This window comes from Cucurbita moschata, unplaced genomic scaffold, assembly GCF_002738365.1.
Source record: "Cucurbita moschata cultivar Rifu unplaced genomic scaffold, Cmos_1.0 Cmo_Scf00012, whole genome shotgun sequence".
Classification (NCBI taxonomy): domain Eukaryota; kingdom Viridiplantae; phylum Streptophyta; class Magnoliopsida; order Cucurbitales; family Cucurbitaceae; genus Cucurbita; species Cucurbita moschata.
In genome coordinates, this window is record NW_019268528.1 from 2934359 (window position 1) to 2956247 (window position 21889).

Genomic DNA, 21889 nt, shown 5'->3' on the forward strand with positions numbered 1-21889 from the left:
TAAACTAATTCAATAATTAAATAATAAAGGACTTTGCATTAGTGACTCAGCACCAAAGCAATTTATTTCTAGAATTATTTTTTGGGGTCAAATTATATCTAATAAGTCTTCAATTTTAAAAGGGAACTAAAAATTAATTAATTAAAAGATTATAGCTATTAAAATATATTTTATGGGACCATAATTCAACCTCCAAATTTACTATTAAATCATTGAATTAGACTAGTAGGACAAAAAGAATATGTATTTTTAATAAGATAATAATAATAATAATAATAATAATAATAATAATAATAATAATAATAGTTTTATTCTTTATTGCAATTTAAAGATTTCATAATCCAAGGTATTAATACAGTTTTTGAAAATATCAATAGAAAAAAAGTACTATTGAAATATTTTAAGTTCGAGAGGTATTTTTTAAACAAAAATAAAATTCAAGAGAATTTTAAATAATTTAGTTAAAAAAAAAGAGAGAAAAATAGTGCATTAGAAACTCTGTTTTCTTAATGTGAGAAAATTTCAACACTTACCTCTCAATCAATCAATCAATTTTTCAGATTCGTTTTGTCCTTAGACTCGTTACGGAGATTACTCAACTTAATGACCTAACGACCCCTTAAAGGGGGTTGCTCGGTCAAGTCAACCCAACCCCTTCCCCGCCCGTCGTTGTTCGGTAATCAATTCATTGCTTCCTCATTCACATTGTTCTAACAGGTGGTGCCTTAACTTTCACATCTCAAAGGACTCTCCAGTTTTGCTGTTTTCTTTTAGTACACATGTTTCTTGACTTGAAGCAGGTCTACTTGTGAAATCTACGCATCAAATGAGTACAAAAATTGTCCATACTAAGTTTTCTCGTACGATAGATTTTTGGATGAAATTTCTTAGATCTATAAGACCGATTTATGTGAGATCCCGCATCGGTTGGAGTCAAAGACGAAACATTTTTTTATAAGAGTGTGGAAACATCTCCCTCCCTAATAGGCGTGTTTTAAAAACCTTGAGGAGAAGCCTGAAAGAGAAAGCCTAAAGAAGACACCGAACCCCGAAGGGAGATGGATTGTGAGATCCCGCATCTCTTCCTAGCAAGACATTTTAAAAACTTTGAAAGAAAGCTTGGAAGGGAAAGCCCAAAGAAGACCATATCTACCTGCGATGGGCTTGGACTCTTACAAATGATATAAGAGCCAGACATCGAATAGTGGGTCAGTGAATGCCCTGATGAGGGTGGATTGTGAGATTCTACAACAATTGGATAGATGAACGAATACCAGCGAGGATGCTAGGCCACGAAGGATGATGGATTGTGAGATCCCACATCGATTGGAGAGAGGAACGAGTACTGACCCCGAAGGAAGTGGATTGTGAGATCTCACATCAGTTAGAGAGAGAAACAAAGCAGTGTAGAAACCTCTCTCTAGCAGACACGTTCTAAAAACCGAAAATCCGTCCTCTAGCTATAAACAAAGAAACTTCAGACACAAGCATCATCAATCTATCCCGCTAGCTCTCTCAAAGGCAAGTCGTCTTATCCTAATTCATACACGAAACTCGAATAATAGTAATAATAATAATAATAATGTTGCAAGAGGCAAGATGCTTGTATTATTCATATCATAACTCACATTTTCCAATATAGAAAAGAGAGGTGGTGTAATGTATTGCAAAGAAAAAAGAGATTCAGGGATCCTCTTACAAAACTACACATATGGTTTCCAATTACGAGTATTATTCATCTACAAATACATCCGAGCAAAGACAATGATATGTACCTTGGAATGTCCCAAGTAGCTTTCGCGGTCATCGAGCTGAACTGAGCTTATACGAACTTAAAAACACAGTAGAAAATCGATACGTACCTTTAACTCAGATTCTTTCTGCCGACGTAGGCGTAAAACATGTCATTCACGACGTTCCTTCTCCTTCAAATCGAATCGAATCAAGTACACTTCTCCTTCAAATCGAATCGAATCAAATACTTGTACGTAGCTTTGTACAGGTTATATACCTATCCTTTGAATCGGAATATATTACAATAAATATAACATATGCTTCACATTGCTTTTATCTTACACGTTTCACGACATGTCTAGGCACCTGAAAGAAAGCGCGTATACGAAAAGGAAAGACTCATATCAGTCACAGAAGACGGTCGGGATAATAACACCGAAAAAAGTGAACTTTGTCCTAACCCCTAAAAGATTACAGGGCATATCGAGGAGCTGATTATAAGAGTGCATTAACAATCTCGAAACGATCTTCACCTCTCAAAGTTTGAATTCAAGCGGTTAACTCGTTTCTGGTTTCCCGTTCTTAAAATCTACACGAATTTTAACAAAATCAAGACACAGTTTAGTGACCCGCCCCCTAAAAATTCTCTCTCTCGTCCTCTTGGATATATTAACAGACAAACAAAAAAAAGAAGATCGTATGCATATAAAAATAGGATTGAATGCTTTAAAAGAAACTCGATATGTCGGATTCCTTACGTGGCTTTTTCGGCAGCTTCTATACAGCAATCTCCAAACAGAAGTTTAGGGATTTCAGGGAATCCCTGATTCTTGGGCATTGATGTCTTCATTATGTTGTGAAGGTGATAATTGTGATGAACCAAGAATCTTAACATGGCGTAGTTCTTGTAAATAACTCTGAGAAACCAAATACTCGAGAGCTACAACAATATCACTAATAAGAGGGCGAAACGACGGCTGTTCCTGAAGACACATTGCAGTAATCGCAACGGCGTGTTGCAAACAACGAAGTGGGAAGTGTCCTTCCAACAGGGGATCGACTAATTGCACGAACTTTCTGCGATCCTTAAGTAAAGGACGGGACTGCAAATAGAACGAAAACGATGTAAAAGGTGGACAGATGTGAAGAGTAATATAGAATCATTGAGCAAAAAAGTTCAGTAAATTACTAACCCAAACAACTAGGTTCTGTTCCCCTGGTTTCCTTTTAGAATCAATAACCCTGCGCCCCGTAATAAGCTCGAGCATAACCACACCAAAGCTGTAAATATCGGATTTAAGGGTTAATTTGCCGCTCATGGCGTACTCTGGAGCACAATATCCATACGTTCCCATTACTCTCGTCGAAACGTGAGTATTGTCACCAACAGGTCCCAATTTAGCTAGCCCGAAATCTGAAAGCTTAGGATTGAAATCATTGTCCAATAAGATATTAGCCGACTTCAAGTCACGGTATATGACTGGGGGATTTGCTTTACAGTGGAGATACTCGAGGCCTCGGGCAGCAGCGACTGCAATCTTGATCCTTGTATTCCAACTCAGTGGCTTTTTGTCAGAACTCAAATCTGAAATAAAGAAAATTCACCATGAAGGTACCAGATTACATAATTAGTTTGATTCTTTACTTCTTTCTATAGATCTATATCAATTCAACATAATAATTTCCCCTTTGAAAAATAACAAGTTAACAATGAACAAATCAAACATTTTCTTATCGAACATGAAATTTTGGAGTTATAAGATACCGTAATCGCTAGGCTGATTCACCCAATTCATCGGCCAACTTGGTCCTGGACCAAGTCGGGCCAGGTCCCTCTCATATTCCATGTATATGATTATAGTCTGGATATTCACATGATCATACACTATAAATTTGACAAAACAGATGACAGAACTTGCAAAAAGGAAGATGCAACTTGGATAGGAACTAATAGCATACAATTTCTTTTATTTTTTTAGAAACAAAATGGCTCTCGGTAACAACCCAAGCCCAAGCCCACTGCTAGCAGATATTGTCCTCTTTGGACTTTCTCTTTCGGGGAAGCCCTAAGGTTTTTAAAATGTGTCTGCTAGGGGAGGTTTCCACACTCTTACAAAGAATGCTTCGTTCTCCTCTCCAATCAATGTGGGATCTCACAATTCACTCACTTTCGGGGCCCAGCGTCCTTGCTGATCGATGTGGGATCTCACAATTCACCCCCCATTGGGGCCCAATGTCCTCGTTGGCCCACCGCCCGGTGTCCACCCCCTTCGGGGCTCAAGGTCCTCACTGGCACACCATATGGTGTCTGATACCATTTGTAACAGCCCAAGCCCACCGCTAGCAGATATTGTCCTCTTTAGGCTTCCTCTCAAAGTTTTTAAAACACGTTTGCTAGGGGATATTTCCACACCCTTATAAAAAAATACTCCATTCTCCTCCCTAACCGATATGAGATCTCACACTCTTAATCGTTAAAACAAGTTCATATTATTAAAATATAATTGAACACATTTAAAAGGAACAAGGCAGAGTAAAAAAAAAAATCATTTACCAAAAAGATGACCTTCCAGGCTTCCCATAGGCATGTACTCATAGACCAAAAGCCTTTGATCTCCATCAGTACAGTAACCAATCAAGGTGACAAGATTGGCATGGTGCAACAGGCTCAACATGAGAACCTCCACAATGAACTCCTGAAAGCCTTGAAGGCCATCACGATTAAGCTGTTTAACTGCAACAATCTGCCCACAACAACAAATGGTATACATAACTCAATGAACCAAATAACAAGCTGACAAAATACAAGGAATCCTCACCTGTCCCGACTCCAAACGTCCTTTATAGACGCGTCCAAAACCACCCTCTCCAAGCAAATTCACTTCCTTGAAACCTCTCGTAGCTGTGGCGAGTTCACGAAACGTGAAACTTCGAGCAGCTACGCCCCCCTTCGAACAGCTTTCAGTGATGACCCGATCTTCTTTCCCCTTCGAACCTAGATTTTAATGGTTAATAGCCTTAACAGTAAGATCATTACCCAAATGCACATCGTAGAAGTACAAATAAGAACAAGATTATCAACACCAACAATGTCATCAAATCATTACAACGCTATATCCTTCCCAATACAGAAAATGTTCATCATCCAATATATAAATCACAGGGGAAATGAAGACAAACCTGAGGAATTAACAGAATTCCGTGATTCAAATCGAACAGAACTATCAATTTCCACCCTGCTTCCATCTTTAGTACGAGGATTAATACAAGAAAAGCAACCCATATCGCCGAACACAAATCAAAAGATTAAGGAGCCACAATCGCCCTCCTCATTTCTTAAAACAACAAAACAACCCTAATCATACCCATGCCGCCGAAGCTGAAAGAAAAATCACAGAAACAAAAGGAGATTCATCGTCTTCTCCTCCTCCTCCCCTCCAAATCGGAGAGATTAAGAGAAGAAAACCCTCACAGAATGAAAACAACCGGCGCAAAACTCCCTGCCCCACCGAAAGAAAAAAAGGAAACCAGAAATCTAACGAGAAAAAGACGAACAAAAGGGTGGGGCAGAGATTATTGCACCAAAAAACACGGCCTCGAAAATCTGCAACGGCAGAATCAGAGAAGTCAGAAAGAAAGACCGCAGAGAATTTTCGCGAACAATCGCGTTAGAAATACAAAGAAACAGGGGAATAATTGCAATGAAAAAACAACCAACCTAAAAAAAGAAAGATCAATGAGCGATTTAGCGCCACAGTTAGCGGAGAGTGCCTCGTGAATCATACACATCTTTTTGAAAGAACTAAAGAAATGGAAGAAAATAGAAAGAAAAAAAAGGATTGCGTTCGGTGGCGGTGGGCCTGTCTGTTCTGCCACGCCGCCGCGTTCTGATTGCAATTTCTGTCCGCCGATCATTGTCAATTTACGTAATTACCCTTATAAAATAGTGTTATTTACCAGATATGCCCCTCGGGAATTTCCATTTCTGGAGGCCTAGGAAATCGTAATATAAAAGTCAGCGTCGTCCTTGATTCAGTGACACGCTGTTTGACTTTTTATTTACTTTTTTTTTAATTAATTTATTTATTTCTCAGAATTCAATTAATTTTTAATAATATTATTTTATTTTAAATCCAAATATGTTTACTTTTTAAGAAAATTCCAGCTAATATGTTTATTATTTTTAATTTTTAAAATATTTTTTTTAACTTTAATGTTAAAATTTTATGGCTAAAATTAAATTAAAAAATTATAAATATTGAGATTTATTTATTTTTTAAATGCAAAAATTCTCATAATTTCACTAATCTCAGTGAAATCATATCAATAATATACAAATTAATTATTAAATAAAATTTTATACAATAAATTTGTTTAATTTTATATATTTTTTAATATATAAGATAAAAATACTTTTTAAATATTTTAATTAATAAATGGTTAAATTAAGTGGAAGGTTAGAGAAATTGGTTTGAATTTTGGACATTTTTGGTTTGCATTCACATTAACCTACTCCCACCCATTGTTCTTTACAAGGTATCATTTCTCTTGTAATCATGCCATTCTAGATCTTCTCGATTTTAAATAATGTTACCGACATAAAAGAAAAAATCTTAATTTTATGAAAAATGTCAATGAAAATATCGGAAATGGGACGCTCGAGTGAACGAGGGATAGATGAATGAAATGAGACCGCTTTGAATGAGAGTGATTCTGATGATGTGAAATTATGGTTAAAGAAAAGTTTAAGTATGAACCTATTTCATTTTTCATCCTCCAAAATTTTAAGTTGAATTTAGAAAGTCCTTGTTAAGAATATATTTATATCAAAGCAGGTAGACCTGAAATAGGTCAGGGACGAGATGAGAATAAAGAATATAATCTTCATCTTCGGCCCCGTTTATTTAATTGGGAAAAATTTCTCCTCATTCCGTCTTCATTCCTAATTTAAATGAGGATTTCCTGCCTTATTCGAAGCGGGTTTTTGCGAGGCTTGAGCTCTACTAGTTTGAAGGAGAATTCGGAAGAAAAAAGAATCTCTCTATAACTTATTGTACGTTAAATAATCAAACGAATGTTTGACTATTTAAATTTAATTATATACTTGTAAAATTCAAAGGTTAAAATTCAACGAATGTTTGACTATTTGAAGGAGGTTTCACCACTAGAGAGTTGGTGAAGGTTGTTCCTAGAATTCCCAAGCAACAGACCAATCCAAGGTTCAGCTCACATCAGCATTTTAGTATGAGTGCATTGGATTAAAACATATCAATATATTGTAAGATTCTGTATCGGTTTGGGAGGAGATCGAAGTTCACTAGGCCTCAAAAATGGTGAATTGTGAGATCCCACGTCAGTTGGGAGGAGATCGAAGTTCATTAGGCCTCAAAAAGGGTGGATGTGAGATCACACATCAGTTGGGGAGGAGAATACAGCATTTTTTATAAGAGTGTGGAAACCTCTCCCTACAAGATGCATTTTAAAACCGGGAGGGGAAGCCTGGAAGGAAAAGTCTAAGAGGACAATATCTTCTAGTAGTGGACTTGGGCCGTTACAAATAACATCGATGTGCCAGTAAGGAGGTTGAGCCTCGAAGGCGGTGGACACGAGGCGGTGTGCCAGCATGGACGCTGGACCTCGAAAGGGGGTGGGTTAAGTGGTCCCACATAGATTGGAGAAAAGAACGAGTGTTAGCGAGGACGCTGGGCCCTAAAGGAGAATGGATTGGGAGGTCCCACATAGATTGGAGAAGGGAACGAGTGCCAACGAGGAAGCTGGGCTCTGAAAGAGAGTGGATTGTGAAGCTGGGCTCTGAAAGAGAGTAGATTGTGAGATTCCACATTAGTTGGAGATGAGAACGAAACTCACTGGGCCCCAAAGGGGGGTGAGTTGTGAGATCCCTCATCGGTTGGGGAGAAGAACGAAGCATTCTTTATAAGGGTATAAAAATCTCTCCCTAGCAGACGCATTTTAAACTTTGAAGGGAAGCCTGAAAGAAAAAACCCAAAAAGAACAATATCTGCTAGCGGTGGACTTGGACCGTTACATATCTCCTCCGATATTTCCTTTGAAAAGTACTTTAGAGACAAACATATCAAGAAATTCCTAGCTCCTTTTGAATTCCATTGATCCACAGACAAAGTTTTACCCCAAGATGTTTTCGTCCAACTTCTAGAATCTCGTGGTCTCTTGGAAGAAAAATCTCCTGAAACTAAGGTAAAGTGTCGTAAAAGAATTCACTCAGCTTTCAAATCCGCAAGGTTCCAACAGAAAGGAATTATCCAGCTGCCTGCAGCCCCATCCCGACAACATTTCAGGTGCTAGCTACTCATGGAAAGAATCAAAGTTCTTCCTTCTCAACACAAGTAACGGCTCAAGTCCACCGCTAGTAGATATTGTCCTCTTTAGGCTTTCACTTTCAAATTTCTTCTCAAGGTTTTAAAACGTGTTTGATAGGGAGAGGTTTTCACACTCTTATAAAAAATACTTCGTTCTCCTCCCCAACCGATGTGGGATCTCACAATCCACACCCCTTCTGGGCCCTACTAGCACTCGTTCCCTTTTCCGATCAATGTGGGACTCTCATCCCACTCCTCTTTGAGGCCCAACGTCTTTGCTGGCACACCACTTCGTGTCCACCCCCTTTGAGGTTCAACCTCCTCGCTGACAAATTGCTCGGTATCTAGCTCTAATACTATTTGTAACGGCCCAAACTCAATATAGTCCTCTTTGGGTTTTCCTTTTCAGACTTTCCCTCAAGATTTTAAAACGCGTCTACTAAGAAGAGGTTACCACACCTTATAAAGAATGATTCACCCTACTCCTTAACCGACGTGGGATCTCAGATCCAGGACCTGAAGTTGCATTTCTCAGTCTTCCTTTTCAGTATGCCCTTTCTCTCTCATTAACTCGCCTATCAGCCTGCACCAAGTCTGTCCACATGAATAATATTAAGCCAGCTTCAAGATAATATTGAAGTTTCCTGATCAAGGGGAAAACATGCAATCAGAATAGAAGACTATATTCATTCTCATTTAAAATGTAAACAAACAATTTTTATGTTCATGCAAATGTTCGAAATAGTGAACGGCAGGTGCCATTTTATTGATAGAATTAGTCTCAGGACACTCCTGTTGAATATTTACAGTAATTTAATGAAAACTAAACGAATCTCATACATATTTTTAATGTCAAGCACTTGAATGTTAAAATATCTCTTTTCATCTATGCCTTCATTTACCAACTACAATTTTTCTCGCTTCTACTTCAATTACAGCTGCGCCAAGTGTTCCTCTTGTAATGCTCCAGAAATAATGTGAGACACTGACTGAACCACACCACTGCAACCAGGATGAGTTGAGTACTTGTTGGGTGTTCATTTTAGCAGGCAGGTATACGTACTCACGTATGAAAAATCAGAAGACAGCAGATATCCTGTGGCCATGTGATAACCACGTTGGACATGGACACAGGATGTATTTGGTACTTGAAAGCCAATCAGTTGTCCAGTTAGAAGTCTGATGTTTGCAAAAATCACCAAGTTTAACACAATCCTTGTATCACAACCGACCAAACAACTCAGAGGTTCAATCTCTGCACAAACAAAACCACAATAGTTGCTGTTGGCCTTTTTTGAGAGGAGCGAAGCCGTGGTGATTGAAAATATAAAATGGTCCACACGGGCCAGACAGCACAAACGAAAGAAGAAAAAAAAACTCCTAAAAAACAACTGACCAAAAGGAGCCAACCCACAATAATTACTTTTGGTTTGAATGAAAGCTTCAATACTATTCACCGTCTCCCTTCAATTTCAAATAATATTGTCCAAGAGTGCACAAACCTTTACTTAAGGAAATAAGCTTACCCTGCTCTTTACTTCCATAGCATAAAAGGGGCTAAGTTGGGTACGAAGGGTTCAAACAGGTTGAACTTACGGTTCGGGTTCAGACTATCCAATTTGTTTGTTAATAAACATGTTCATCATGGCATTCTTCTTGTTAACAGATTGTTCAGTAGCACTTTTTTTAATTTAAGTCTTCTCGAGGGAGTTGTGTTCAGTTTGCAAATGGTTAAGGACAGTTTTGGCAAATGATTTGCAACTCATATCAAATATAATAAACTTTGATCCAAGAAACCTCAAGTTTTAGGATTTCTTTCACCCTTTTGAACTTTAGATGATATAGTTTCTTAGAAGTATCATTTCTGTAAGTTTTTAAAATGAAAAGAAATCAACTGCAAAAGAATGGGTAGAAGCTCATAACTCAAGGATCAAAGTTCTAGAGAGGAGAGATGAACCTTCTAAATGGGATACAGGAGAGCTTGAATATCAACAAATAGTATGCCAGCTTTGATCAATTTCTTCTTGCTCTGTCTTGAATTGGTGCTAAATATCATTATGGCATTCAAATTTGACACTGAATAAGAGAAAGAAACGATGAATACCTGGTTGAAGAGTTATGGCAGCTTTATATTTGTGTATTTGATGCATAATTGCTCAAAACTGCACAGAGTGAAGAATAAGCTTAGTTAACATAGTTTTATTAATTCTCAGCTAAACTCCAAAAATGTAACTTCTCTATTGTTACCCACTTTTAAATTCTAATCAATTACAAAATAATTAAACTCCAATATTTTTAAGCTCGCTTATAGACATCCAATTAACAAAGCAAAGTGTATATATATATATAAAAGGCACAAAGATCTCCTCAAAAAATAAAAAAATAAAAATAAAAATCTAAGATCTACAATTTCACATTTATATTCTGCATAGGAATGCGAGTCAATTTCCAATTCAAATTTATGACAAACATCCTAGCTTCAATACTTCTAAAACCATAAATGTCAAATGAAGGTTGAGGTAGTAAAACCTTTCCCAATACAAACGTCATTTTTATCCACCATTCTGGGTAAGTAAAAACTATCAACTAAACCTCATAAAGATGGATTGGAGGCTGCCAGATATCACACACGTAATATGGGTAAGCTAATGTTTATAAAGCATTTTTGGTCAATTAATACCTTGTATCAAATTGGTACAGATAAATCTTGCGAATGGATTCAAAGGTATACATTATTGGAAACGTACGAAATAGGGGGGAAAAAAATGGGAGAAGAAATGACATTATCCAATATGAAGCCATTGGCAGAGCTAAGTAGAGACTAAAGGTCTTCTCTTCTGTCCAGATTGAGGCAAGAAAATGTTGAAGTTTGCAGCCAACTATCTGATGCCAGGTTTATTAGATAGGAGGGTGGCAGCTAAGGGTGAATCCCAACACATTTTGCGCTTCCAAACAGTATGGGTAGAGGATGATACAACTATGACCAAGTTGAACAGAAAGAGAGGAAGAAAGAGGAAGAATTATCATTACCAGCGAGACAGACTAGATGACAGAGATGCAAGGAAGTTCAGGAGCAGGTTAGATGGAAACAAAATTACAAGCATACAGGTATCAGATGGAGGGAGACAATACAGTAGGAATGAGATGAGCGACTAACACAAGTAGAAGAATGACCAATGGAGGAAGTTTTCAATTGTGGTTGTCAGTGGAACTATAGGCAGCAACCGTGGTACAAAAAAAGGTACAGTAAAAGGAAGGATAAATGCATCTATGCATGCCTGAGAAAATGGGAGAAAGGAGGAAGATAACTGGGTTGAAGAACCTACGGAACAACAGAAAATTCAAGACAACTAATCTCTTGTTGTTAACGCTAATTAGAAGTTGAAAGAAGACCGAATGGGTTTGGGCTAACCGAAATACACAGGATCCATTTCAGAAAACTAATGCACACCTTATTTTTGCACAAATGAATGAGCAAGGTAAGTTTTGTGGGTGGGCCAACATATTATTGGAGCTATTGAAGTCAGGCATCCCATCCCCCTTGTGCAAGCCAGTCAAGAACGTTGGATATGGTTTGGGTGGAATGAAACTTCTAATATCAGGCGAAGCTGAAGTTACTTATGAACCAAAAAGGAATCTTTGGAGGGATTCGGATTTATTTAGATATGTTTGGAGGCGGCAGATTGGTCATACTGGAGGAAAATAACCCCTAATATTGCTTGGATGGGTTTCCAAAAATAAAACAATATGAAGCATAAGAAAGGGGGTAACCTAAATTTTTGTACAGAATGGGCAATGCAAGATGAATCTAAGGTTAGGAGGTAGATGAAGGTCGGCATGCTTGCAATAGTAACAAACTTACACTAATCAACCAATGAATCATTGAAGATGGTCTTACAGCCAGTGTGTGGATGGAGGTTTTGTACATTTTTTTAATGGGAAGCTTAACACCAAGGGAGAGTTTCGTACCTTTTATGAAATTTATTCATCTATAATTTCTGAATTTGCAGTAGAGAATAACTTGGCGTGAGTTTCTACTCCATCAATAAATCCACACAATGTGGCCAGGGAGTGTTTTATAGGCAAAGTAAAATGAAGTGGGGAGATAATAGGAATATTATTAAGATATTAGGAGGACTTATTAGTTTTTTGCTATAAAACTTGTTAAGTGAAGGGTAATGAATAGTGAGTACCGGTATTGGAAAGATGGGAAGAATTTGGGATTAATTTTGGAGATTGTCCAGACAACTCGAGGTCTAAGAAACTTGTGATTTTCCTTTCTTATATTAACAGCACTTTTCGGTTAATTTCTACTCCAATTTCTAGTTTTGATCATAAGTTTGGAGAAACATCGCTAAGGTTTTATTTTTGGTTGCTTTGGATGGAAAGAAATAGAATAATCTTTGGATATTACTTCAGATCCTTTTGTAATCTTCGGGAAATTGTATAGTTTACTGTCTCTTCTTCAAGTGATCTTCAGTAATTTTTCCTTTTTGTATGAATTTGAAATGAGAGTACTTCACAATAATTCTTGCTGCTCTGGGACTCTCAAGAGACTCCTTATCTCCCCTTTCTTGCTATTTTATCGACAAACTTCTATTCTTGCAGTAAAATCAAATAGAACAATCTATACTTAAAAATAAATTGAACAAAAAAAGGGTAGACAGGAAAAGCCATAGATCCGACTCCAACCAATCGTTTATAGCGAAGAAACTAAAGGATATCTCACCAGAACACTCAACTATAGCTTTTAGCAGAAAGGGTCGATCAGTTCAACCGTTAGCCAAAAGAGTTTTAGTAATATTAAGGTTCTATTTGGAATAGTATTAGTAGCATAATTGTAATTACTTGGTAGTTTATTAGAAAGGGTGGTTATAACTAGAGGGGGTTACGAAATTGTAAGGGCATGCATAGTTTTGAAAAGTAAGTCCATAGTAGAGGGGTTATGGGAGAGAGATAACCCTCTTGAAAGGTTATTGATATTGTAATTTCTCTTTTGATACAGCAACATAGTTATATTGTTCCTTGAAATTGGGATCCTAACAAAAATTTAGAAACAGTATGGTGCCACTAGAAAGACACTAAATTTCTGAAACAGAAGTTCACACCATGCTTCCTGAAAAAGGGCAATGAATAAACAAGTAGTCCAAGCTCTTGTTGGGACTAAAGCACAATAAACATCAGTTAAGGTGGGGGAGCAAACATTACAAGGTCAAGCTTGCCCTTAGTCCACCGCAATAGATATCAAAAAACGAAAACTGTATCGGGTGGACTTAATTTTCCATGCAATCCTATGGTTTCAAATGGTCCTAATATTGTCGGGTTACCTCTCTGTCATCATCAAGACACTAGAAAAGAAGTTGCTGGTGAACTCACGGATCCAGGTTCTAAACTCTTCTACTGAGATAGTCCATAGAATTATAATATGCCTTGAGATAATCCCTATCCTCAATAAAGACGTCAGAGAGTTCAGTACCATTGTTCTAATTGCTTCTAGTCTGAACTCCCAGATAGAAACCATAATACTTACTCCTATCACCATTGCTAACGGGAGAATCTTTATGTAACCTCCTCTTAGCCTAGATTGAGGTGACGCCTTATCGCATTTTCCACTTTATAATAATTACACCTCGTACAAAGCTTTTTTTACCATCCAATGAGAAAATGATTATATTCACTCAGTAATATGCTAAAAGAATGAACACAGTGTTTCTACTGAAGCCTCAACTTTCCTCAACATATTTTCTTTAGCTATGTCCACGAGCCTACAATTAAAAAAAAGTGAAACTGACTATCTAGTATAAGAGTTCTTGGTAAGTGAAATGTCAAGATGTTCGATACGTGAAGGAAAACATTAACTAATTCATATTATCCATACTTCATAGACAAATAATATAAACATCAAGAGAGAAGAATAACAAGAGTTATTATCTTAATGTTATGTCAAAACTCGTATCTTCCTGAAATGCTCATCTTCATGGCAGACTGCCTAATGAAAAGATGACACTTGAACTCTATCTCAAACTCATCAAATAAATGTGAAGTTTAACTCAATAACATAAATCCCCTTACGAATCATTTTATTGATTGAAATGTACAAAAGGAAGGTAAAAACCACCTCCAAACCAAAAAGTTAAAAAAGGCTCTCCAATTAATAAACGTTGTCAGGTTAGTTGCCGGGAGAAGAACACTCAAAGGAAAAACAAACATATGAACATTAAATGTATATAAGAATATACAAAATGAAAAGAGTAAAAGAGCTTGCCTTTGCATGGTTGCTGAAGTTTTACTCGTTAAGACGTGGTTGCCCGTAATAAGGTACCCACCCAAAAAATCCGAATGCGCACCCTCCACTGAACAACATCACCTTCAATTACCAGAGAAGTTAGTTGCAAAGGTGATAAAGAGTGGGCAAGTGGGTAACAAATTTGCAGTTCATTAGTTAACAAACTGAAAGACAAAATAGGGTTCTCCTCCTTGACCCTGTAAATGATTAATCGATATCCTGAACACCATCAAATCCCTCAATCAACATACTATATGTCTTAGGATGAATTTGGCAACCTTGTTTCTCCATGATGCCAAATAATTCAGAGCATTTATCAACAAGGCCCTTCTTAAGTAAGCCATCAATAAGTACTTTCCAAGTCATTTCATCATAATTATACCCACACTGAAGTAAACTATAAAACACTGTTTTTGCTTTCTCATTATTTCCTTCGTCATACAATCCACAAAGCAGCAGCTTGCAAGAATCTAAATGTGGTAAATGTCCTTGCTCTATCATGATATCTAACCATCTCACTGCATTCCCATACAATCCCAATCGGCAAGAACAACCGAGAAGAGAGTTATAAATGTCTTCATTAGGCAATAGTCCTTTTTCTTTCATATGATCAAACAACCTCTGGGCTATTTCCAAGCATTCAACCTTGCAAAGACCTGTAATAAACTTGCTATAAGTATTAGCATTAGGTGCACAGCCATGCTTGACCATCTTCCCAAACAACTCCAAAGCGAATTCATAATCTACTCTCCTCCAAAAGTTGGAAAAATCATTGGAGGCAACCCCTGATGACAAATCACTCAACTCCGAATTACTATTTACTTCTTTCAGTTTTTCATTCGAGAGATGTTTAATTAAATAAGAATATGTGTAGAAAGATGGCTCACAACCAACATCATGCATATGCTTCAGAATGTCAAAAGCATCATCAATTGATCCAAACCGTCCATATGCATCAATCAATAATGTATAAAGAAGAGTGTCTGGCAATATTCCTTTTTCATTCATTTTATAAATTAAAACCTCTGCATCTTTTAGTCTACCCTGGCTACAAAATGCATGAATAAATGCAGTATATATAAATACATCAGGATGAGAACCCGTGGAAAGCATTTGATCAAACATATTATGAGCACGGTCAAACTCACCATCTTTTAATAAATTCTCTATAAGAATGGTGTAAGTATCAACAGCAGGCTTAATGCCCCTCTTGATCATTATTTCCATAAGTAAAAGAGCTTCTTGATAATTTTTCTCTTTGCAATATCCATCAATCAAGGAATTATAAGTAAATGAATTTGGAACCCATCCATCACTAAGCATTTTATCAAGCAATGAATGGCCATCACTGACTTTTCCCACCTTGCAATAGCCATCAATCAAAGCACTGTATATTACTTCATTTGCCTTTATGCCTTTCACCTTTAGAGAGTCAAAGAGAAGACGAGCTTCTTCAACCTGCTCTCTTTTACAGAGTGTATCTACAAAGACACTGTAAGTCCACTCATCAGGAACCAAACCACTTTCATTCATCAAACTAAGCAACTTATAAGCACTATCCAGATGCCCTTCTTTGCACTGACCATGGATTAATAGGTTGTAGGTAACTACATCTGGTTGAAGCTTCCGATTGAGCATTTCATTAAGTAGTGACATGGCCTTGTGGACATTCTTAGCCCTGCAAAACCCCAATATCAATTCATTATAAGTGCGAGCATTTGGACTACAATTATTCGATTCCATCAAGCTCAAAATTTCCAAGGCACTCGTACTCATTCCTTTCTTACAATAACCATCAATTAAGGCATTGTACGTGACCAAGCTTGGAACCAATCCTTTCTCTAGCATTCCATTTAGCATTTTCTTGGCATCATCAAAATTGTTGTCTTCACATAAACTATGAATAAGGACCGTCCAGGTATATACATTTGGCTCAGAACCCTTCTCAGTCATCTCCTTGAACATACTAAATGCTTCTGTTTTCCTGCCCAATTGACACATTGCATGTATGAGAACCGTATAGGTACGAACAGTTGGCGAACAATTATCCTCGTGCATTTGTGAAAACAATTTAAGAGCTTCATCAATCCTCCTGGCTTCACAAAATCCATTAATCATATTAGTATAAGAAACCTCATTCCTGCGGCAACCTTTGCTCGGCATCGATAGAAAAATTCTATACGCACCATCTACATTCTTATTCCTACAATATCCTAATATCAAAGACGTATAAGTAAATGTATCCAAACTCAAACCGGCTTGCACTATCTTACTGACATACAACTCTGCTTCAACTACATAACCCAATTTACAATATCCATTTACCATTGTGTTGAAGGTATATATATTTGGTGTAACCATGTCATCCAACATCTCTAAATACACACTTTTCATTTCATCAATCATGAGAAACCTCGACAACAACATCAAGAGCATGTTATAGCACCTAAGAGTGAGCTTAAATTTGAAATCATCCCCCCGGCGGTTCATGCTCCGCAGCATTTCCAACACGAACAGAGCATTCTCTAAGGAATCCGTCGACTTAATCATCAAAATCCGCATCTTTTCAGCAATGTGAAGGTAGCCATTGGGAACAAGGATATTTATAATAGAAACATAGGATTGAACGTTGTGTTTGAATCCATGCTTCTGCCCGATCCAATTGAAAAACGCAAGAGCAGTTTGGGGATCGAGATTAAGGGCAAAAAGAGCAGAGATATGAGACGGAGAAATAGAAGGGATTAAAACTTTCAGAGAAGGATGCTTCTGCCAATTGGGGCGAGAGAGAATGGTAAAGAGCTGCGCGGATATATCATGTTCTACAGGAAGATTTTGAGGAAGAGAAGCAGTTGATGTGAAGAACTTAAATGTGAGTGAAAATGTGAATCTAAGCCTGAATCCATGGACGATGAGGAGCTGACCTGAGTTGATAATGACGGCGGAATTTCTAATCATCGTGGGGCATCGAACGGCAGTGAAGACTCCATGCATAAATGAAGAGTTCGGCGATGATGGAAGAAGATTCATCAAGCAATCAGTGACCCTAGCAGCCCTGATTCGACGATATCGGAAATCGGCGGACTGAGGTTCCGAAATGCTCTTTCGTCGGCGATGGAGTTTCTACGCGGTGCGTATTTCGCTCTTCTCGCCGGTCCAGGAAGAGAAGAGAAGGGAGAAAAAGAAAATGGCGGAAAAAAATAATAAAATAAAATAAAAAAATAAAAAATAAAAAAACAAACGCAAACTCAACTCAAGTTTGAAAACCAATTTATTATATATCTTTATTTTAAATAAATAAATTTGTTTTCTTATTTATGTTGAATATTATGAAATTTGAGTTTTTAATAACTATATATAACATTATATCATATTTTTACTTATAAATTTATTATTATAGTTTTTTTTTTAATATAAGTTATTATTAAAAATTCAGGCCGAGAACTCAATTCCCGTAAATTCTTGGAGAATATCTACCCAATTTTTATAAAAAAATAAATGAAAATTTTCACCAGAACAAGAATTGAAATAGGAGGCAGGTTCTCGGTTCTATCCTGTTGAGTGGGCATTTCTAGTTATCAACTCGTCAAATTGAGTTATATTTAAATAAAAATAAATAAATTTCAAATCATCCTAAATTTATTATTAATTTTTTTAAAAAAATTGTTGTAAGATGTTTGAAAATAAATAAGTGAATGTTATTAAAAAAAATAAACTTTAAATAAATGAGTAGGGGCAGACATAAAATATTTATGTATTTTATTATTTAATGAGAATGGCTTGAATTAAAAAATTTCTAACCCTTCGAATAATTAAGTTGAGTCTAAAAAATGTCAGAGTCCAATTTATGCACGTGGAGGGAAAAGAATTGGGAGTTTGACGAGAGGAAAAACCAAAGAAAGAAAGAAGATACTACGTGGAGGTGTTGCACCAAAAGCCGAGGTTCCACCCATTTCAATTTATGAGTTTTCAGTTAGTAATCTCGTACTCTCGATCGACTCGAACCACTTCGCGTTATTTATGTTCTGGCTCATTCTATTCACGTCACTAGCAACGGCTCGTGCAAGATTAGAGACCAATAAAATTACACAATCTAGAAAAAAGCAAGGAGATAATGTTGGTACCCTGAACAACAGGTACGATAGTATCGACGATATTTTTAATCTCTATGAGGTCAATTGTTTTCAAAATTCATGAGGTTGATAATCACCCTCGACTTCTACTCAACATGGATTAGTAAGCTATGATATTTTTAATCTCCGTGAGGTCAACTGCCTCCAAATTTTCTTACAATGATGTCAATCATGTCTAACGGCCTCCAAATTTCACACTTGTCATCACGACCCATTTTCTAAGGAAGATATGAAATAATTTTCAGCGACATGTACTAAAAAAACCAAGGGGCATTGATGGTCAACGATAGAGGACGTAAATCTGGTTAAGCGCTCGTGGCCCTACTGAAAGATGGGTGGAGATCAAACAACGAGACATTTAAGCTCGGGTACCTATATTAGCTAGAACGGTTGATGGGAGAGAAGTTACCCGGTTGTAACTTGAAAGGGGCATCAACTGTAGATTGTAAAGTCAGAATCTCAGGAAGCAGTACACGATAATTGCCAAGATGCTCGGACCTGTATATCAGATTTGGGTGGAAAAGGATATAGTACTACGTCTCAAATCCACAATCAAGGAAATCTTGGCAACGTCAACGAAAAAGTATACCGGAACCAAAATATTGTCACAATTAGGAAATAGGAAAAGATTTTTATTAACTCATAAATGATTGCGTTGTACGGAAACCAATGGATATGTAAACAACTTAGCTGCAAAGTCTTGCATCACGACAGAAGGACAAAAAACGACCCAAATTTTTTTACTTAATTTAAGGTCGCTACTGTATACGTATCATAAACATTGAATGCGGAAGACTTCATTTAAATTCCATAAAACATAAACTTTATCTTAAAACACAGCCATGGACTTACGTGTTTCGAAAACATCTTTAAAACGACACAACAAAAGACCCGAAATAAAATAAATAAGCGTTTAAGTTTAAAACATCCTATTCTAGCCTAAGTCTAAGAAAGTAAATACCACTATCCTATGCATGTGTAATGGTTTCAAGTTATGCGTGTCATCCTTGCGCAGGGACCATGCTAATCTTCTCTGTATCGTTCCAATTTTATCGGATGTCCCATTTGAAAATGAGGTGGCAAGACGAAGGAAGTAGTGGACCTACTTGAATAAACTGGACTTGGATGAGGGCGACATAGTGCGCACCTCATAAATATTTTGTCCACTGAGATCCACAAAATAGATAGTTTCTTATCTGTCTTGATACAGTTGAAGAAGAGATATTGCATGTATCTGCTAGGTAGGAACGTGCGGTCGACCAAATTTCCAATTCATTTAGTTAAAGTTGTCTTGTATTTCAACAAAATTGTTAGATCGACTTGCATGCTATACACGAGGGTTGCGCTCGTTACGGGACTTAACCCAACACCTTACGACACGAGCTAACGACAACCAGGCACTTAATTATAATGGGTTTTATTTTTTCAATATAATATTTCAAAAGGGTAAAACAAAAATAATGAACTAATTCTTGATTTATACTGTTTTTAGGAAGTAAATTACCATTTTAGGCTTCTATCTTTATTTTTTAATATTAGAGTAAGGAAATAATAAATAATAAAAAATTATTACTTATGCTCTAAATTTATTAAATTTAAATTAAATTGCAAAAAGATGAAAATAAAAAATGGTAAAAGACAAACGGTCGGTTTCTTATCTTTTAACTCGACAAACTATTTTTTTTTAATTTCTTTTTCTTTTATAATTTTGATTATATATTTAAATAAAATAAAAAATAAAAAATAAACCTTTTTATTTCTCCAAATTTGTTTTTACTTCAAAAATGATTAATAATAAGATAATATTTAAATATGGTTAGTGAGGGACCCCACAACTGAGGTCGTCTATGATTTCATGTTTAATGGCATATAGACTCTCATGTCTCGAAAAATTATGAAAATGCAAAGAAAATAAATTGAATCGAAAAACTCTTTGAATGTTGGAAATGTGAACGTGCAGGCTGTGAGGATGAAGGACACGTGTCAAGCGATGGATAGGGTCGCACGATTAGTTGAGATGACAAAACGTGTCAGCTTAGGAGAGGAGCGTGTGTCAAGGTAGAAAGAAGGCATCATGGCCATGCGGTTAGTTGGAGGGATTCAACTTGAACCCTAGAATTGACCTACGTCTAATCCACTACCGTTGACCTGTGAATCGAGGCACAATGCAATTTAACACCCATAACATGAGCTGCCCACCTGACTTGACCTGTTCTAGAAGTGCCAATGAGTGTGCACCACGTGGCATGTCGTGAGTGCGCGTATCCCTCTCCTAAGCATGTCTGTACTCGCACGTGTACCTACGCGTGGGTGACGTCCCACCTGTTTTTAGTCTTCTTTTTTTGCTCCGTTTGACCTTTATTTTTTTGTTTTCGATCTTGATTTTGATATTAACTCTAATATTACTTGAATTACGACCTACTAAAACGTAAAAAAAAGTTTGCTCGAGAAGACACGTGTCATCTATGTAAGTAGTCATAGGACTTATTCAAGTAATACTTGTAGAGATCGCTAGGACATGCTAGCATGAATATTACTTACCTTCAGTAATTAGAAAATGCATGTGTAGGGCCTCAGAATGACGTTTTTTTTTTATAAGTATGTAAGTATATTATAAAAATTACCAAAATACCCCTATAATGAGATTATGAGATGCATGCCGATTTTTATGCTTTTCGTCGAGCTAGAAAGGGTATATGTATGATAGAACTCGTGTATGGAGGATTGGTTATTATAAATGGAAGCAAATGCATAATGAGAATAATTACCAAAACGTTATCAAGATTTTGAGACGTATGCAATTTTATATATTTTTCGTTGTACTAGAATAGAGGATTGATTATTGTGATCTATGCTCCGAGCGTTTGATGGATGTTATCTCCGTGTCAAGTTTGTATATTTGCATGATTATAGTATGTTTAGCTTCTCGTTATTGATTATGTGTTCTCTGTGTACAGTGTGTTTATTTGCACATAGCTAAAACTAGAGTGTTATAGTTAATATACAAGTGTATTTATATCACTTGTCACAATCGCTCTTTTCTAGCACCGGACTTGCAATTATACGGCACTCACTTCTCAGCAATAAGCGAGTTAAGTCAATTCGTTTGCGCATCGCCTACAACAAGGCACCGTATGCTCGAGCCTCTAGCCCCGATTTAAGAAGAAAGTTTTAGAAAACGAGGGTAGAGAGATTTTCAAAAGAGATTTGAAAGCAATATTTAATGAGAGATTGAAAGCGGTGTTATATAACATGCAAGCAAATGCAGCAACAACAATTTAGCAGTATATAACTATTCGAGCACGGAGAAGTTAACAACTATATATATATATATTAGCTAATTAATTTATTAAAAAAATATATTTGTTATTATTATTATTTTGTTTTTTTTTTTTTTTTTT

The 21889-nt window shown here is 36.6% G+C and overlaps 2 protein-coding genes, 2 long non-coding RNA genes and 1 other non-coding gene across 10 annotated transcripts in view; 1 reads left to right on the forward strand and 4 right to left on the reverse strand.

Annotated features, from left to right (window-relative positions):
* Window positions 1–1085: 1085 nt before the first annotated feature.
* Window positions 1086–14480, forward strand: LOC111450493. The gene is made up of 3 exons (XR_002711829.1): window positions 1086–1208; window positions 7345–7349; window positions 14470–14480. It is a non-coding gene; the product is annotated as an uncharacterized LOC111450493 (long non-coding RNA).
* Window positions 1584–5599, reverse strand: LOC111450492 (probable serine/threonine-protein kinase PBL21). 3 transcript variants are annotated; one of them, XM_023090668.1, is made up of 8 exons: window positions 5453–5599; window positions 4915–5338; window positions 4554–4729; window positions 4289–4478; window positions 2928–3319; window positions 2493–2837; window positions 1958–2100; window positions 1584–1925 (listed from the first exon to the last, which is right to left on the reverse strand). In XM_023090668.1, the coding sequence occupies exons 2-6, from the start codon at window positions 5015–5017 to the stop codon at window positions 2547–2549; spliced, it is 1152 nt and encodes a 383-aa protein (XP_022946436.1). In that variant the 5' UTR covers window positions 5018–5338; window positions 5453–5599; the 3' UTR covers window positions 1584–1925; window positions 1958–2100; window positions 2493–2546. The 3 variants fall into 3 exon arrangements, with proteins under 3 accessions (XP_022946436.1, XP_022946435.1, XP_022946437.1); XM_023090667.1 differs by adding an exon at window positions 2268–2323 and having other exon boundaries at window positions 1584–2100; XM_023090669.1 differs by adding an exon at window positions 2268–2383 and having other exon boundaries at window positions 1584–2100.
* Window positions 8806–17571, reverse strand: LOC111450491 (pentatricopeptide repeat-containing protein At5g65560-like). Of its 4 annotated transcripts, none has more exons than XR_002711828.1 (4): window positions 17280–17366; window positions 10177–10234; window positions 10030–10101; window positions 8806–9327 (listed from the first exon to the last, which is right to left on the reverse strand). XR_002711828.1 is itself a non-coding variant. In XM_023090665.1 (2 exons), the coding sequence occupies exons 1-2, from the start codon at window positions 17383–17385 to the stop codon at window positions 14566–14568; spliced, it is 2718 nt and encodes a 905-aa protein (XP_022946433.1). In that variant the 5' UTR covers window positions 17386–17571; the 3' UTR covers window positions 14338–14565. The 4 variants fall into 4 exon arrangements, 2 of the variants coding, with proteins under 2 accessions (XP_022946433.1, XP_022946434.1); XR_002711827.1 differs by having other exon boundaries at window positions 10030–10105; XM_023090665.1 differs by lacking the exons at window positions 8806–9327; window positions 10030–10101; window positions 10177–10234 and adding an exon at window positions 14338–17177 and having other exon boundaries at window positions 17280–17571.
* A 1887-nt stretch (window positions 17572–19458) lies between these two features.
* On the reverse strand, window positions 19459–19564 carry LOC111450862. Its single transcript, XR_002711884.1, has one exon. It is a non-coding gene; the product is annotated as a U6 spliceosomal RNA (small nuclear RNA).
* Window positions 19565–20853: 1289 nt separating this feature from the next.
* LOC111450333 overlaps window positions 20854–21889 on the reverse strand; it is a 17406-nt gene continuing 16370 nt past the window's right edge. The window contains exon 3 of the long non-coding RNA XR_002711790.1: window positions 20854–20865. This is a non-coding gene — a long non-coding RNA (uncharacterized LOC111450333). The remainder of the gene's footprint in view (window positions 20866–21889) is intronic.